The following is a 16,252-nucleotide window of genomic DNA, read 5'->3' on the forward strand; positions in this document are numbered from 1 at the left end:
ACAAACGTCATGCTTCAAGTGACAAGAAACAATACAGATAATAAAAGACCTACAACAAAATCCTGTAGAACTAATAGATTATCATCTAGAGAAATTAAATATTATATGCTGGAACTCAAGAAACCTCTTAAAAAATTAATGAACACAACAGATACATTTTTGAAAAACTTTTTTCCTCTTTGCAACAGTAAAGACATTCTGACACTGTTGTTCCCTCTTACAGTCATTAAGGTTTTATTTTCATAATGCAATTCCAAGGGAATTATTCCAGTGAACCCTCTTAGCTGTGTGGATATTGGTGATCTCTTAATGGCCCACCCACACTGTTTCAGAGTGGGGTAAATGAAGAACTGCTCATGTGTGATGCTTGTGCACACCGGCAAATCTCTCTCGCCTGAGGGCACACTTCTCCTCTAATCACACCATGTTGTCTGAGAGGAAAAGGGGGAGGGGACTGCGAGAGCACAGCATGTGGCCTTGTTTTATATCCCACATTTCATAACAACAAAGATCGCGAGCAAAACAAATTTTAGTACCATTTGCTTATTTTTGGCGAGTTGAAGATGTATAATAAAATGTATATCTGGCACAATCTGTTGGCATGCATACAAATACACAGAGTTTCACAGATTTTCATCACTCATGTTGCCATGTAATCTTGAAGTATTTATTTTCGGAATAAAAAAAAAAAAGCCTTTCATGCACATATGTTGATCGAAACTTTGATATCATGTTTACATCATCATTATGGAGACGTAGAAACTCTTTCCAAGGAAAATAACATAGAACTACTGGACAGTTTTACCATAAAAGAATTTGCCTTTTAAACAGGAATTACACTGCAGATCAACCAGTTCCATCTGCAGATGGAGTGATTTAAACTGAAATAGTAAACACACTCAAAAACACAAAAAACAAATGCAAGACTGGCAGTGTTCTCAAATGTTTAATGAGCTATTTCTGTAATTCTTTCAATGCCACAATGGATTGTTCAAAATTTGACAGTGTTCCTCATCAGAAGTAGTCCCTTCGACAATTCCATTTACTTTTTAAATGCTTCCACTTTTGCCATGAAATCAGAAATAAGTTGCTTCTCATCTTGCAATGTCTTACTGAGGGCAGTCTGCAGTCAACACTATTTAAAATCCAAGGTCTATGATTCATTCCAGATCTTCTAATTTTCATTTTTGCTTTCCTTCTTCCTTCAAAAATTCAACAATAGTGGGTCTTAAACTGAGTACGTTCCAGGCACATCCTTTGACAAAACCAATGTACACTGCAGTAATATCTCCATACTCTTTGTTCAGTTCCATCAAAAACTATTGCAAGTAGCGTCACTCAATAGTCATATTACATACAGAAAACATACACTACAGAGAATGGATAGTATTGTCAGTAAGAGAGAACTTCATTACAGGTTTATATATGAGTAAAAGATGTAGCATCCGAAAACGAAAAGAAGAAAGAATGCTTCATAGCTCGGAGACCTAGTGCTCGCCACGCACTTGATGCAAGGATGTGTCCTCCTGAGGGCTTTTACATCATCTTATTTTTTCTTGGTGTTTGGCACTTGCTTATAGGCGTTCAGTTCAGTTATGTTATGTAGACGAAATAACCTTCCAGACTTTGGATACACTAACGTGTATGCATTTGGATGTGGCATAGACTGAATTTTGAATGGACCAATATAGATGTCAAAGAATTTCATATCGACCTGCCAGCACTTTCGTTCGGTAAGTCACATCATCTGTGTTTTTAGGTATAAATTTCGTTAATTCATTATTTATAGCCTTGGATTTTTCATGTGTTTTCACCAGATCTAGATCATCAATTTTAAAATATGTAGGTTTCAACTTCTCATAATGTTTGTTTTTCTCAGTTTCTTCCCCTGTTGTTCCATTACTTTCTTGACTATTTCTTCTCTTTCCTGTGGACTCATAACCTTACATGTTGGGAATTCAATTAAGTCGTTGATCAGATTTGGTGGTTTCCCGTGATACATTATTTCACATGGACAGAACCCAGTAGATGAATGTTGTAAGCTATTCAGTATATCTTCAAAGCTGTCTACATACTCTATCCAACTTACATGATGTTTGTTGCAGTAAGTTCTAAATAATCTCCCTATTGCTTGTTAGGTGATTAGCAGATATCAGAATTGGTTTATGTTCTCATCCTCAAAAAATGTTTTCCAAAGCTTAGAAGTAAATAGTGCTCCATTGTCAGAAAGTATGCTATTCGGTTTGCCTACCTATGTGAAATAGTCTCTTCTAATTTTCAAAATGATGTTCTTGCTTGTTGCTTTCTTCAATGCACATAGTTAAATGAATTTTGAAAAAAGATCCACCATGACAAATATGTAACAGAATCCTCCTTTTTAAGGCATCTATTTGTATTAGTTTGTCAAAAGGTTCGTCTGAGTGTACTAGTTTTATCAATTGGTTTTCACAAAAACACTTGAAACTAACGTCACCTTCCCTATACATTCAACCATTCAAAAGCTCACTTTTAATCCTAGCTTGCTCAGATTCTGACCAAAACTTAATTAAGATCTTTCTCTCAAATTCATCATGTGACATGGTAGAATTTACATTCTGATTGGCCCATGAGATTGCTTCTCCATCCAAAAACCGCTTAACAAATTTAATTTTAACATTGTCTGTCATGTCGTTACTAAAATTATCCTGACAATGGTGTAAAAAAATCAATAGGATGCAATTTCCCATCTCCTGGAAAACATTTTAAAGGTATGCCACCCCATACACAATTAAAATTGTTAGCAAAATTTCTTTGGGCTACACCCACTTGAAATTCTACAACTTTCTTACTTAAATCTATAACATTCTTTTTACACAAATCTATTTTTTCATCACACTTTAGATCTACATTACTTATTTGATTGGAAATGTCTGTAAGTTTTAGCTCAGTTCCTTTTGTAAGCTTCTACTTTTTCTTCTAAGATTCTCCTAGTCTGAACAACCTCTACTTTAAGTTTATAATTTTCTATTTCTACGCGCTCATCTAGTTTTTTGAATCTCTCCTTGTTTTTGGACAACTCTTGTTTGAAATTAGTTTCTAATATTTCTAACCTTCCTTCTACTGCTCCTACACAAGTACTGAGTTCCCCCTGCTCTGTCTCAACAGTAATTTTTAGTACTGCCAAACCATCCTGGATTTCCCTTATCTTACTAGTATCCTGCCTAATCTGTCCCATCTGTTCCTTCGCTTCTTGTCTAATCTGTCCCATCTGTTCCTTCACTTCTTGCCTCATCTGTTCCTTCGCTTCTTTCACATGCTGCATTAATAACATTAACAAATCATCTCCACCTACTCTCCCCTGTGCAATTGGAGTACTTGTGCTGACATTTTCACTGGACCCCTCTCCACCAAAGCTTTGATCTACACTTTGAATACTACTGGGTGATAGTTCACTGATACTTGTTCCTAGGTCTGAAGTGTTTTCCACTGGCTTGCAACCTAAAAGTTTTTCCTCACTTATTTTTACCTTGTCGTTATCGGCCATGGTAAAATATAAAACTTCCCACACAAATGTTTGTCACTTTCACAAAAACACTCCTTAAGAAAATGAACTGTTACTCATCTGATGGGGTGACAGTACTGTTCGAGAATGTGGTCCTTTTTATCCACACTAATTCTTCCCATGGGGCAACATCCATTCGTTCTGTGTGAGCATAAAACAAAGTTTTTCAAGACAATTTATGCTTGGCATTTGTCTTACGTTCACGTGAAACAGTCACTTGTTAAACATATTTCCACATTTCAGACATCAGTCACAGCTCAACTCCACCAAATGTAACGATTCATGTTGAATGTTACTTAACTTAAGTTTCTTCTGCCTGGTCCATTGATGAATGAATGCGAAATTTTCATGTTTAACAAGATTTACTGACATTAATTGACATCCAAACTGCACACTCGTCATGTAAACAAAACACAGACTTCACAGATCTCTTTGACTTCCAATCAAACTCTCTAGCAGACTCAACAACAATTAACTGACTGCCACACAGCCTCGCTGCTTTCCTTTATATAGAATTTTAACAATTGCTCACAAAATATTCCATTATTAATTTTGTATAATTTCAATGCTGCAATTAAATTTACAAAACATAAAGAAATTGATGTTCAGCTGAATAAGGTATAAAATACAATATTTGAATTACAATCATCTCTAGTAATATCTTTAGTTTTCCATATGAAAATCATTCTGAACTTTTATTACAATAATGCCCCTCATATTATTTTAGTTACGTAATTAATTACAGTTTGGATTTGTTTCCTAACATGTAATGATAGTACAGAGCTCGTGCTTTATCCAATTAAATACATTGAATTACGTACGAATAAGGCCTCAATTTCTGCAGTTGGAAAACTGTGAGATGTAAACAATTGGAGAGTTAATTAGAAATGTAATTACGAAGGATACTAATTGCACAGGAAGACATAAAAATAAATAACAAATGAAAGTACATCGCTTTGTAATAACTTTTAAACTGAATTTTAAGATAATGAGCTTCTTTGTGTTAACTCGTTACTCAATTGTAATTATAGGCACTGGCCACCTATGCCAACACTTCCACAGTATTTTAACATTTTCTGCCAAATATTTATGCCTTCAATTTCTTTACTATACATTCAATCCAGCATTTGTATGTAATTTTGTTAATGACAACAATCTCTTGATAATTATGACAATATACGTTTTTCCGGAACCTTCTGTTTGCTTTCACAATTAATATCAAGTATTATTAGCAAATTGGACAGAATGATATACATATAGACACACATACAAGTCCCTAGGAAGCACTAACTTGTCCAATAATTATCCGGATGCATATAAAAATGTGGCATCAGACATTTCGTATGAATTTTGGGGACGGCTGTATCATTATATGTCCTAGGGCAATTTCAGTTTAAATGTATCCCATCCGATCTTGGGCAATATCACATGGAAATTTGTTTTGGTCAGTGAATATAGCTCTAAAACAGTCACATTGGTCTGAAGAACAGTTTGTCTTGGAATTATATTTGTCATTCACTGACCTACTTTTTGTGATTACATGAAGTATGAGCTTGGATGCCACGTAGTCACTCCTTGTCACATGAACAATGTTCCTTGTATAGTTTGTAGTTTGTTCTTCGCAGTTACTGCTTCTCACCAAATTCATTTCAACATGTACAAAGACACCTCTGTAATTATGTTTAGGTTTGGAATCCAGTTCTGCCATTGCTTGTTTTGCATGTACTATATTTTTAAACCTACCACCATGGACCTTGCCGTTGGTGGGGAGGCTTGCGTGCCTCAGCGATACAGATGGCCGTACCGTAGGTGCAACCACAACGGAGGGGTATCTGTTGAGAGGCCAGACAAACATGTGGTTCCTGAAGAGGGGCAGCAGCCTTTTCAGTAGTTGCAGGGGCAACAGTCTGGATGATTGACTGATCTGGCCGTGTAACACTAACCAAAACAGCCTTGCTGTGCTGGTACTGTGAACAGCTGATAGCAAGGAGAAACGACAGCCGTAATTTTTCCTGAGGGCATGCAGCTTTACTGTATGGTTAAATGATGATGGCGTCCTCTTGGGTAAAATATTCCGGAGGTAAAATAGTCCCCCATTCGGATCTCCGGGCGAGGACTACTCAAGAGGACGTCGTTATCAGGAGAAAGAAAACTGGCATTCTCCGGATTGGAGCGTGGAATGTCAGATCCCTTACTTGGGCAGGTAGGCTAGAAAATTTAAAAAGGGAAATGGATAGGTTGAAGTTAGATATAGTGGGAATTAGTGAAGTTTGGTGGCAGGAGGAACAAGACTTGTGGTCAGGTGAATACTGGGTTATAAATACAAAATCAAATAGGGGTAATGCAGGAGTAGGTTTAATAACGAATAAAAAAAAAATAGGAATGCGGTTAAGCTACTACAAACAAAATAGTGAACGCATTATTGTGGCCAAGATAGACACGAAGCCCACGCCTACTACAGTAGTACAAGTTTATATGCCAACTAGCTCTGCAGATGATGAAGAAATTGATGAAATGTATGATGAGATAAAAGAAATTATTCAGGTAGTGAAGGGAGACGAAAATTTAATAGTCATGGGTGACTGGAATTCGAGAGTAGGAAAAGGGAGAGAAGGAAACATAGTGGGTGAATATAGATTGGGGGAGAGAAATGAAAGAGGAAGCCGCCTGGTAGAATTTTGCACAGAGCATAACTTAATCATAGCTAACACTTGGTTCAAGAATCATCAAAGAAGGTTGTATACATGGAAGAATCCTGGAGATACTAGAAGGTATCAGATAGATTATATAATGGTAAGACAGAGATTTAGGAACCAGGTTTTAAATTGTAAGACATTTCCAGGGGCAGACGTGGACTCTGACCACAATCTATTGGTTACGAACTTTAGATTAAAACTGAAAAAACTGCAAAAAGGTGGGAATTTAAGGAGATGGGACCTGGATAAACTGACTAAACCAGAGGTTGTACAGAGTTTCAGGGAGAGCATAAGGGAACAATTGACAGGAATGGGGAAAAGAAATACAGTAGAAGAAGAATGGGTAACTCTGAGGAATGAAGTAGTGAAGGCAGCAGAGGATCAAGTAGGTAAAAAGGCGAGGGCTGGTAGAAATCCTCTGGTAACAGAAGAAATATTGAATTTAATTGATGAAAGGAGAAAATATAAAAACGCAGTAAATGAAGCAGGCAAAAAGGAATACAAACGTCTCAAAAATGAGATCGACAGGAAGTGCAAAATGGCTAAGCAGGGATGGCTAGAGGACAAAAGTAAGGATGTAGAGGCTTATCTCACTAGGGGTAAGATAGATACTGCCTACAGGAAAATTAAAGAGACCTTTGGAGAAAAGAGAGCCACTTGTATGAATGTCAAGAGCTCAGATGGAAACCCAGTTCTAAGCAAAGAAGGGAAAGCAGAAAGGTGGAAGGAGTATATAGAGGGTCTATACAAGGGCGATGTACTTGAGGACAATATTATGGAAATGGAAGAGGATGTAGATGAAGATGAAATGGGAGATACGATACTGCGTGAAGAGTTTGACAGAGCACTGAAAGACCTGAGTCGAAACAAGGCCCCGGAAGTAGACAACATTCCGTTAGAACTACTAACGGCCTTGGGAGAGCCAGTCCTGACAAAACTCTATCATCTGGTGAGCAAGATGTATGAGACAGGCAAAATACCCTCAGACTTCAAGAAGAATATAATAATTCCAATCCCAAAGGAAGCAGGTGTTGACAGATGTGAAAATTATCAAACTATCAGTTTAATAAGTCACAGCTGCAAAATACTAACGCGTGTTCTTTACAGGGGAATGGAAAAACTGGTAGAAACCGACCGCAGCGAAGATCAGTTTGGATTCCGCAGAAATGTTGGGTCATGTGAGGCAATACTGACCCTACGACTTATCGTAGAAAATAGATTAAGGAAAGGCAAACCTACATTTCTAGCATTTGTAGACTTGGAGAAAGTTTTTGACAATGTTGACTGGAATACTCTCTTTCAAATTCTAAAGGTGGCAGGGGTAAAATACAGGGAGCGAAAGGCTATTTACAATTTGTACAGAAACCAGATGGCAGTTATAAGAGTCGAGGGGCATGAAAGGGAAGCAGTGGTTGGGAAGGGAGTGAGACAGGGTTGTAGCCTGTCCCCGATGTTATTCAATCTGTATATTGAGCAAGCAGCTATTTGGGGAGCAGAATAACTGATGATGGTTGAAGTAGAGAGGATATAAAATGTAGACTGGCAATGGCAAGGAAAGCGTTTCTGAAGAAGAGAAATTTGTTAACATCGAGTATAGATTTAAGTGTCAGGAAGTCGTTTCTGAAAGTATTTGTATGGAATGTGGCCATGTATGGAAGTGAAACATGGACGATAAATAGTTTGGACAAGAAGAGAATAGAAGCTTTCGAAATGTGGTGCTACAGAAGAATGCTGAAGATTAGATGGGTAGATCACATAACTAATGAGGAGGTATTGAATAGAATTAGGGAGAAGAGGAGTTTGTGTCACAACTTGACAAGAAGAGGGGACCCGTTGGTAGGACATGTTCTGAGGCATCAAGGGATCACAAATTTAGCAATAGAGGGCAGCGTGGGGGGTAAAAATCGTAGAGGGAGACCAAGAGGTGAATACACTAAGCAGATTCAGAAGGATGTAGGTTGCAGTAAGTACTGGGAGATGAAGGAGCTTGCACAGGATAGAGTAGCATGGAGAGCTGCATCAAACCAGTCTCAGGACTGAAGACAACAAAATATTTTTAAAATGTTTGCTGAGTTGTTGCATTCTAATTTCAAGACACATGTCAATTTTGTAGTTGGGAAGAGTGATATCCTCCAACAGTAAGTCATCACTTACTAAAAACTCACTTTTGTTTCCCTGCATAGCTGTGACCTTGTCTTTCCTCTTACTGTATGCCATCAACTTCCAGCTAAACAGTGGAAAATCCAGGATGGAATAATGACAATGTTATAAGAAGGATAGATTGCTAAGAAGTGGCATTTTGGCTGAAAGCTTACTTGTTTAGGAGTTGTGTGTGTGATTTTTTGTGCCTGACTGTCACTCAACATCTCCACTGTATGGCGAGTAACAATCTGTCCTTTTCATAGCATTTTCAAATTCCATATTTTATATTTATGTGCAGAGCTTAGGCTTGTTGGGTTTATTGTGATGTCATTGGAGGCACTGGGTATGTTGTAGAGTGTAGAGTTCTTATGCACACACTTATTTTTGGTATCATTTTGTATTTGTGTTTGACGGATTTGACTTTGACAGGACTGCTTTTTGTATTTATCTATCATTTTCTGTCTTTGCAGTTAATGTACTATTCAATAGCATGCTCATTGTTTGATGGAAGGGTCATACTTCATTGAGAAGATTAGTAATTATAGATGGTAAACAAAACAGCAGTCAATCAAATCGACCACCCATGTGTGGCTATCCTTGCATCACATTGATCTAAGGAAATAATGCTTCCCAGATCAGGGACTGGACACTGTCCATAGAAACAAAATTTCTCCTCCAGAAAGATAATCTACCAATATCTGAAGCTCATGAAATATCATTTTAATGCAACATATTTTTACTACATGCATTTCATATGGTGCACAAGGGCAACCCTCAGCGTGTCAGGAGATCTGTCCACCATCATATATATATATATATATATATATATATATATATATATAGGGAAACATTCCACGTGGGAAAAATTATATATAAAATCAAAGATGAGGTGACTTACTGAACGAAAGCGCTGGCAGGTCGATAGACACACAAACAAACACAAACATACACACAAAATTCAAGCTTTTGCAACAAACTGTTGCCTCATCAGGAAAGAGGGCAACAGTTTGTTGCGAAAGCTTGAATTTTGTGTGTATGTTTGTGTTTGTTTGTTTGTGTGTCTATCGACCTGCCAGCGCTTTCGTTCGGTAAGTCACCTCATCTTTGTTTTTTATATATATAAACAGACACACAAACATACACACAAAATTCAAGCTTTCGCAACAAACTGTTGCCTCATCAGGAAAGAGGGAAGGAGAGGGAAAGACGAAAGGATGTGGGTTTTAAGGGAGAGGGTAAGGAGTCATTCCAATCCCGCGAGCGGAAAGACTTACCTTAGGGGGAAAAAAGGACGGGTATACACTCGCGCGCGCGCACACACACACATATCCATCCACACATATACAGACACAAGCAGACATATATCTGCTTGTGTCTGTATATGTGTGGATGGATATGTGTGTGTGTGCGAGTGTATACCCGTCCTTTTTTCCCCCTAAGGTAAGTCTTTCCGCTCGCGGGATTGGAATGACTCCTTACCCTCTCCCTTAAAACCCACATCCTTTCGTCTTTCCCTCTCCTTCCCTCTTTCCTGATGAGGTAACAGTTTGTTGCGAAAGCTTGAATTTTGTGTGTATGTTTGTGTTTGTTTGTGTGCCTGTCGACCTGCCAGCACTTTCATTTGGTAAGTCACATCATCTTTGTTTTTAGATATATATTTCCTACGTGGAATGTTTCCCTCTATTATAACTATATATATATATGATTCTCATTCCATTAAGTAGCATCTCAAGTCAAGCTCAGTTTAGTTTTATGCGACTATGAAGACACCAGGGTAAATGTAGACACTAACTCTCTTATGGCTTTCTATATTCTCATCATTTATTCAAAGATAAGCAAACTTTTAATCATTCTGGCTCACTTATCAAAAAGAATTTTCTGAACCATTGTAATGTACCTTTTAGACACACTAAACTCACCCTATGGAAATTGCTAGAAGAATATTTTCAGTGTCATAGTTTAGTGCATCGTAAGGAAGTTGTTCCAAATGGTTGTTCGACTTTAATACATGATGAGATAACTTGAAAATGATTTTTGTCGGTGGTGAAATACGGTTCTGTGTCGACAAAGGCAGACATTCCAGAAAAGAAATCTGTTAAGTGTTCCTCAGGAATCATTGCAGCAATTTTGCTTGTATGTGATACCCAGTAAGTGTGATGATGAATATGCTGTGTTGAGCATCCGAAATTCATCACCACCTCCTGTACTCTTTCATATTGATCAGTTTTTGTGTACACATTTCTCTTATTTCATGTCACTGTACAATAGTTAATGTTAAATACACTAGTACACAAAAGTTAAGGACAAAAGTAACTTTCGCATGATATCACTGCCAGTTAACAGAGTTCGATAAAACTTGGACCATATGTTAAAGGAACTGTTACAGTGTACTACAGAAGATAACTGAAATAAATATGCGATGAGACAAACAGAAATGAGACTTTTATTCAAAAACAGTAATTACACTGAAGTTTAATAAATGTAAACATGGTCCGCAGTAGGCTATAATGGGATGTTTATTTAATTGTGCAATTAGCTAATTTCCACTAAGTTTCATTGTCAAGTACATTTCTAACATCTGTATTTTACGAAAGAATTACACTACAGTGACACCTTTTAAGATCATATTCTGAACTTTGCTCTATGTACAACAACATGCTAACTGACAGCAGCTGGTAATTCGTTGTCACAGGTACTTATTCATCCCTGAAGTCACCGCCATCCACATTGGTCCCCTGGACATTACAAATGATGGGACATGGTTCTTAATAGGGTGTGTGATCCCCATGGATGGCAGTGTGCGCTCTGCAACGTGCTTCTGTGCTGGCCACCAGGTTCATAATAATTTCTTGTGGCAGGGCATTCCATTCCTCCACCAGCATGGTGGACAACTGTTTGATGGTTGTTATTGTCCATGAAGATGCTCCAATACCTCTCCCCAATGCATCCTGCATGTGCTCCATGTGATTCAAGTTGAGGGAATGGGCAGGCCATTCCATTTGCCAAATATCCTCTCATTCCAAGAGCTCCTCCACCTGCGCTGTTTGATGCAGTTGCGCATTGTCATCCATAAAAATGAATTTGGGGCGAAAGCACCCCTGAAAAGATGCACATGGAGGAGTAGTACAGTGTCATAACAACACTGACCAGTGAGTGAACCATGTTCAAAGATGTGGAGCTCAATATGCCCATGCTATGTTATGCCTACCCACAATATAATACCTGGACCAACAAAGGGATCATGTTTGACAATGTTCCTGGCTGCATTACATATTCCCACGTGTCACCATATTAGTGTTCATCCAACACTGTTGTACATGATTCTTTTATATTATGGCTTGGGGAGGCATAACGTTGCATGGGCATACTAATCTCGAAATCTTTGAACTCAGTACACTCACTAGTCAACGTTACTGTGACAATGTGCACCTCCCCCATGTGCATATTTTCAAGGGTGTATCTGATCCTGACTTCATTTTTATGGATGACGGTGAACAACCACAGTGAAAAGTGTAAGTGGAGGAACTCTTGGAACAAAAGGATATTCAATGATTGGACTGGCCTGCCCATTCCCCTGACTTAACTGCCATCAAACATATGTGGGATGCATTGGTGAGAGTTTTGCAGCATGTCCATGTATACCAATGAGCATCTAGCAGCTGTCAACCACACTAGTGGAGGAGTTGAACGTCGTACCACAAGAATTCCTTATCAACCTTGAGGCCAGCATGGGAGCAAGTTGCAGATCATACATTGCAGTCCCTATTAAGACCAATGTCGCAACATTTGTAATCTCCAGGGGAACATTACGAATGGTGACTTCAGTATCAGTATTGTCATTAAAGACTCATTTCTGTTTGTCTCATTACACTCTGTACTATACTGTGGCAGTTCTTTATGCATATGGTCCACGTTTTGTCAAGCTATGTTACTTGGCAGTGACACATCATGCAAAAATTACTTTTATCCTTAAGGTTCGCATCATAATTCTGCAAGTGAAGTAGTATTGAAGTGTGTCACAGTGAATTCTGTCTCTAAAAAATCTTTTTCTTGTTTCAGGATTCAGTTTCTGCATTGCACAGGGCCATTTCTGTTGTTCGACAGAATGAGTCACATAAAAACAATAGAAGATTTAAAAACATCAGTTGCTGAATTAGCAAGCCTGATGGATGATACTTTCACATGCTGCAAGCGGAACTATGATGCCTTGCTACCATACATTGGGAAAAAGGAAACAAATTTTAAAATATATCACAAATTAATAAATGTTAATATAATGTTGAACAAGTTAAGTGAAGAACTTGTAGGACTTAGAGTTGAATATGTAACTCTGTCATCGTATGAACAAAGAATGGAGATTGCTCTGTTTGAAGGAGGTAGAAAGAGAAGAAAGTGTGATGTGCTCGAGTTAGGCAGACATGAGACCAAAAGTATAAAAATGGAAGTGCCATATTCTGATAACACCAAGTGTTGCATTTCATTAACTTCAGAGACTGGAATCAATATGCAGTCAAAGAATTTGGAATCTGAGGATACTGAAGAAACTAGACAGTCACCGTTGCCGAAGTCAGACATACACCGGCCAAAAAACGTAAAAACAGAAATACAAGATTCAAATGAAGTTGAAAATTTATTTGTTTTTCCCATTGGTAATAATGATATTCCTGCAGATCAAACATCATGTGATACTAGAAATAATAGAGTGACAGTTTGTTTTGCTGGTGATGAGGAAAGTGCTTCTGTGGCAAGTAGACTTGTGAGAGACAATGCTTATGATGAACCAGGTGATACGATTACTCAGAGAGAAAACACTGAAGAGTGTTTCCCATTGGAAAGTTTGGGAAGTCAGACTAGCAATCAAGAGAAGTACGAAGACATTGGCAGTGTTCTTCATGAAGATCATAGCATTCGCAGATATCTAGGAGGAAAAGTTGAATCATTACAAGGGAGATCAAACACTGGTAACAAAGAAAAGAAAAGAGCTCCCGATTTTCCTATCATATATGAAAATGGTCAGAGTTCAGAGGAATTGTGTGATGCAGGTGATGAACTGTATGGTATTGTAAGGCACCAGAATGGGAGATTTAAGTGTACATTACGCAATGATGGACTTGTTAATTACCAGGCAGTGCCTGTTTGTGTGAAAAGAAAGCAGCATAAAAGGAAACGAAAAATTTCCAAGAAGAACAGTTGTGCCACAGTTTCTGAAGTTCCAGATGTTAGCTGTGAAGGTGAATTTGTTAATTACCAGGCAGTGCATGGTCATTTGAAAGGAAAGGCATACAAAATGAAACGAAAAACTGCGAAGAACAACAGTTGTGCCAGAATGTCTGATGTTCCAAATAACAGCTGTGAACATGAACTTGTGAATTATCAGGCAGTGCATAGTCTTTCGAAAGGAAAGATGCATAAAATGAAACGAAAAGCTGCCAAGAAGAACAGTTGTACCAGAATGTTGGAAGTTCCAAATAACAGCTGTGAAGGTGAACTTGTTAATTACCAGGCAGTGCATAGTCATTCGAAAGGAAAGATGCATAAAATGAAACAAAAAACGGCCAAGAAGAACAGTTGTGCCAGACTGTCTGAAGTTCTAAATAATTGTTGTGAAGATAAACTTGTTAATTACCAAGCAATGAATGATCATCCAAAAGAAAAGAAGGATAAAATTAAACGAAAAACTGCCAAAAAGAACAGTTATGCTAGAGTGTCTGAAGTTCCAAATAACAGCTGTGGAGGTGAACTTGTTAATTCCCAGGCAGTGCAGGGCCATACAAAGCAAATAAAGCCTAAAAAGAAACGAATAACTGCCAAGAACAGTGGTGCCCAAAAGTCTGAAGTTACAAATAGCACCACACAGTGCAAGGTCATGTGAGAGGAGAGAAGCATAAAAAAGAAAGACAGATACTGCCAAGAAGAACAGTTGTGCCAGAATCTGTAGTTAGGAATAACAGCTGTGAAAGTACAGCATCTGTTTCTGTATGGCCTGCTATTTCCTGCTTATTTACTGACTGTTGTAGGGTACAGGTACCAAACAATATCAGTTAAACGTGCAATCAGGTTAGTTGATGTATGAATGTATGTACGTGCATCATTTCATGTTAACAAAAATTTTTCAGGTTTCATTTAGGATAAATAATCTCTTCCCTTTGTAATGAACTGGTAATAAGATAAATACCCAACATAAAGGACACACGTTTCTAGGTAGGCTAGGTCATCTTGATCAGAAAGGTATATTACGAAACGTTGAACTGAAAAATAAATCCTGCAGTAACTGTTGGAAATACCAGTCAGTCTAGAGAACATTGTTTGCAGTACTCAGTTTATTTTGGAAGACAATGTTTTTTGTAGTGTGTGCAACTTTTTCTGTGAAAGTACAGCAGCATTAAGTCATATGATGTGCAAACTGACTCAAGAAGTTAGATGAAATGATAAAAATCAATATAGAGCCAACAACCATAACAATATGAGAAAAACTGAAAGATTCAAAGTAATGTATGTGTGTATTATGAACTTATTTTCAGTGTAAATATGTTATTTCCATTGACCATTTGTTAATGTAGTGTGATGACCCAATGTTTAAGTGTCAAGACAGACATTGGATAGCTCCTGAATATGATCCTGTGTCTTGTAGGTTTTTGTGTTACGTAAAAGACAATACTCAGATGAAAATATTTTATATAATTTAACTGCATATCAGAGAAAAGAAGTCCTTTTGTGTTCAAGCCCCCCCCCCCCTTCCTCATGTACCTCCCCCTCTCTCCCTCTCCTCCCCCTCTCCCCCGCCCTCTCCCCTTTAAATGTAAAACTGCAAGATTTGTGAAGTGTTGTAAATGTATATTACATAAATCTAAGATACCTACTGATTATTGAAGTTTGAGGTCCTGGCAAAAACTGTGAAGAAAAGATTACTTCGTACAAGTGTTATGCAAATGTGTCACCAAGGAGCATATGTTTACGAATGCACCATATGGGAAAGTGAAACGAAAATTAGTGACATGACAAGAGTGAGATAAAGTAAAAATATCAGAGTTAATTAAGGAGGAAATCAGCTGTGATTTTCCCATAATTACAGATAACTAATTTGCTCCTGAGGTATCACCTTCACTTTAGTTGGCTCAGCATTTTATTTTTTCATGACCGGAGAAGATCTGGAGAAGCTCAAACTTCATTTGGAAATTCTGCAGTAGGTGCAGGTTTCAAATACAATAACTCTTCAGATTAATATCTATTTATAAGGAACACTGCAATAATCTCTCAACTTCAATCTAAATGTCCACTTGACAGCTCAAGACATAACAACAGAATGCTAACACCTATTTAACAGCTAAGTCTTTTTCTCTTGTTTTTGGTGAAATCAGCCGCACTGTCAAGACGTGCTCTTTATTTGATAGTGTGTCCTTCTCTGAGCTGGGATGTTGAAGTGCGGAATAACTGCTAACTGGCAGGTACCGCAGTGTGTAGTAAACTACTATTGTTGATTGTTGCCCCCCCCCCCCCCCCCCGCACTCCCCCCTTTTGGAGATGCACAACATCCTACCATAACGGTTTACTGCACAAACAATAACAAAGCTTTCAGGCAGTCTTTGATTGTCAACTACTTTAATAAAAATACTCTCAACTGTCACAGTCAGGCAGATGCTTGGTGACACATCCCTTTACCAAAGTGATATGTCACTTTCAGTTGGCTGAGAATGTGTGCGAGTTGCGTTTGCGCGCGCGCGCGCGCGCGCGCGCGTGTGTGTGTGTGTGTGTGTGTGTGTGTGTGTGTGTGTGTTTCTATTGTTAATAAAGACCGAAAGTTTGCGTTGTAAGAGTCTTTTTGTTGCGCCTATCTGTGACTCAGCACTTCCTGAAAATTGTGTTTTTAAAGTTT

The 16,252-nt window shown here is 38.1% G+C and overlaps 1 protein-coding gene across 1 annotated transcript in view; it reads left to right on the forward strand.

Annotated features, from left to right (window-relative positions):
• The window catches only part of LOC124791666, a 45,055-nt gene extending 29,274 nt beyond the window's left edge, over positions 1–15,781 (forward strand). The window contains exon 2 of the mRNA XM_047257878.1: positions 12,439–15,781. Within this exon, the coding sequence (XP_047113834.1) occupies positions 12,485–14,251 (1,767 nt within the window). The 5' untranslated portion in view covers positions 12,439–12,484 and the 3' untranslated portion in view covers positions 14,252–15,781. The remainder of the gene's footprint in view (positions 1–12,438) is intronic.
• Positions 15,782–16,252: the final 471 nt, after the last annotated feature.

The sequence above is a fragment of the Schistocerca piceifrons genome, chromosome 1 (assembly GCF_021461385.2).
Source record: "Schistocerca piceifrons isolate TAMUIC-IGC-003096 chromosome 1, iqSchPice1.1, whole genome shotgun sequence".
NCBI classification, from domain to species: Eukaryota; Metazoa; Arthropoda; class Insecta; order Orthoptera; family Acrididae; genus Schistocerca; species Schistocerca piceifrons.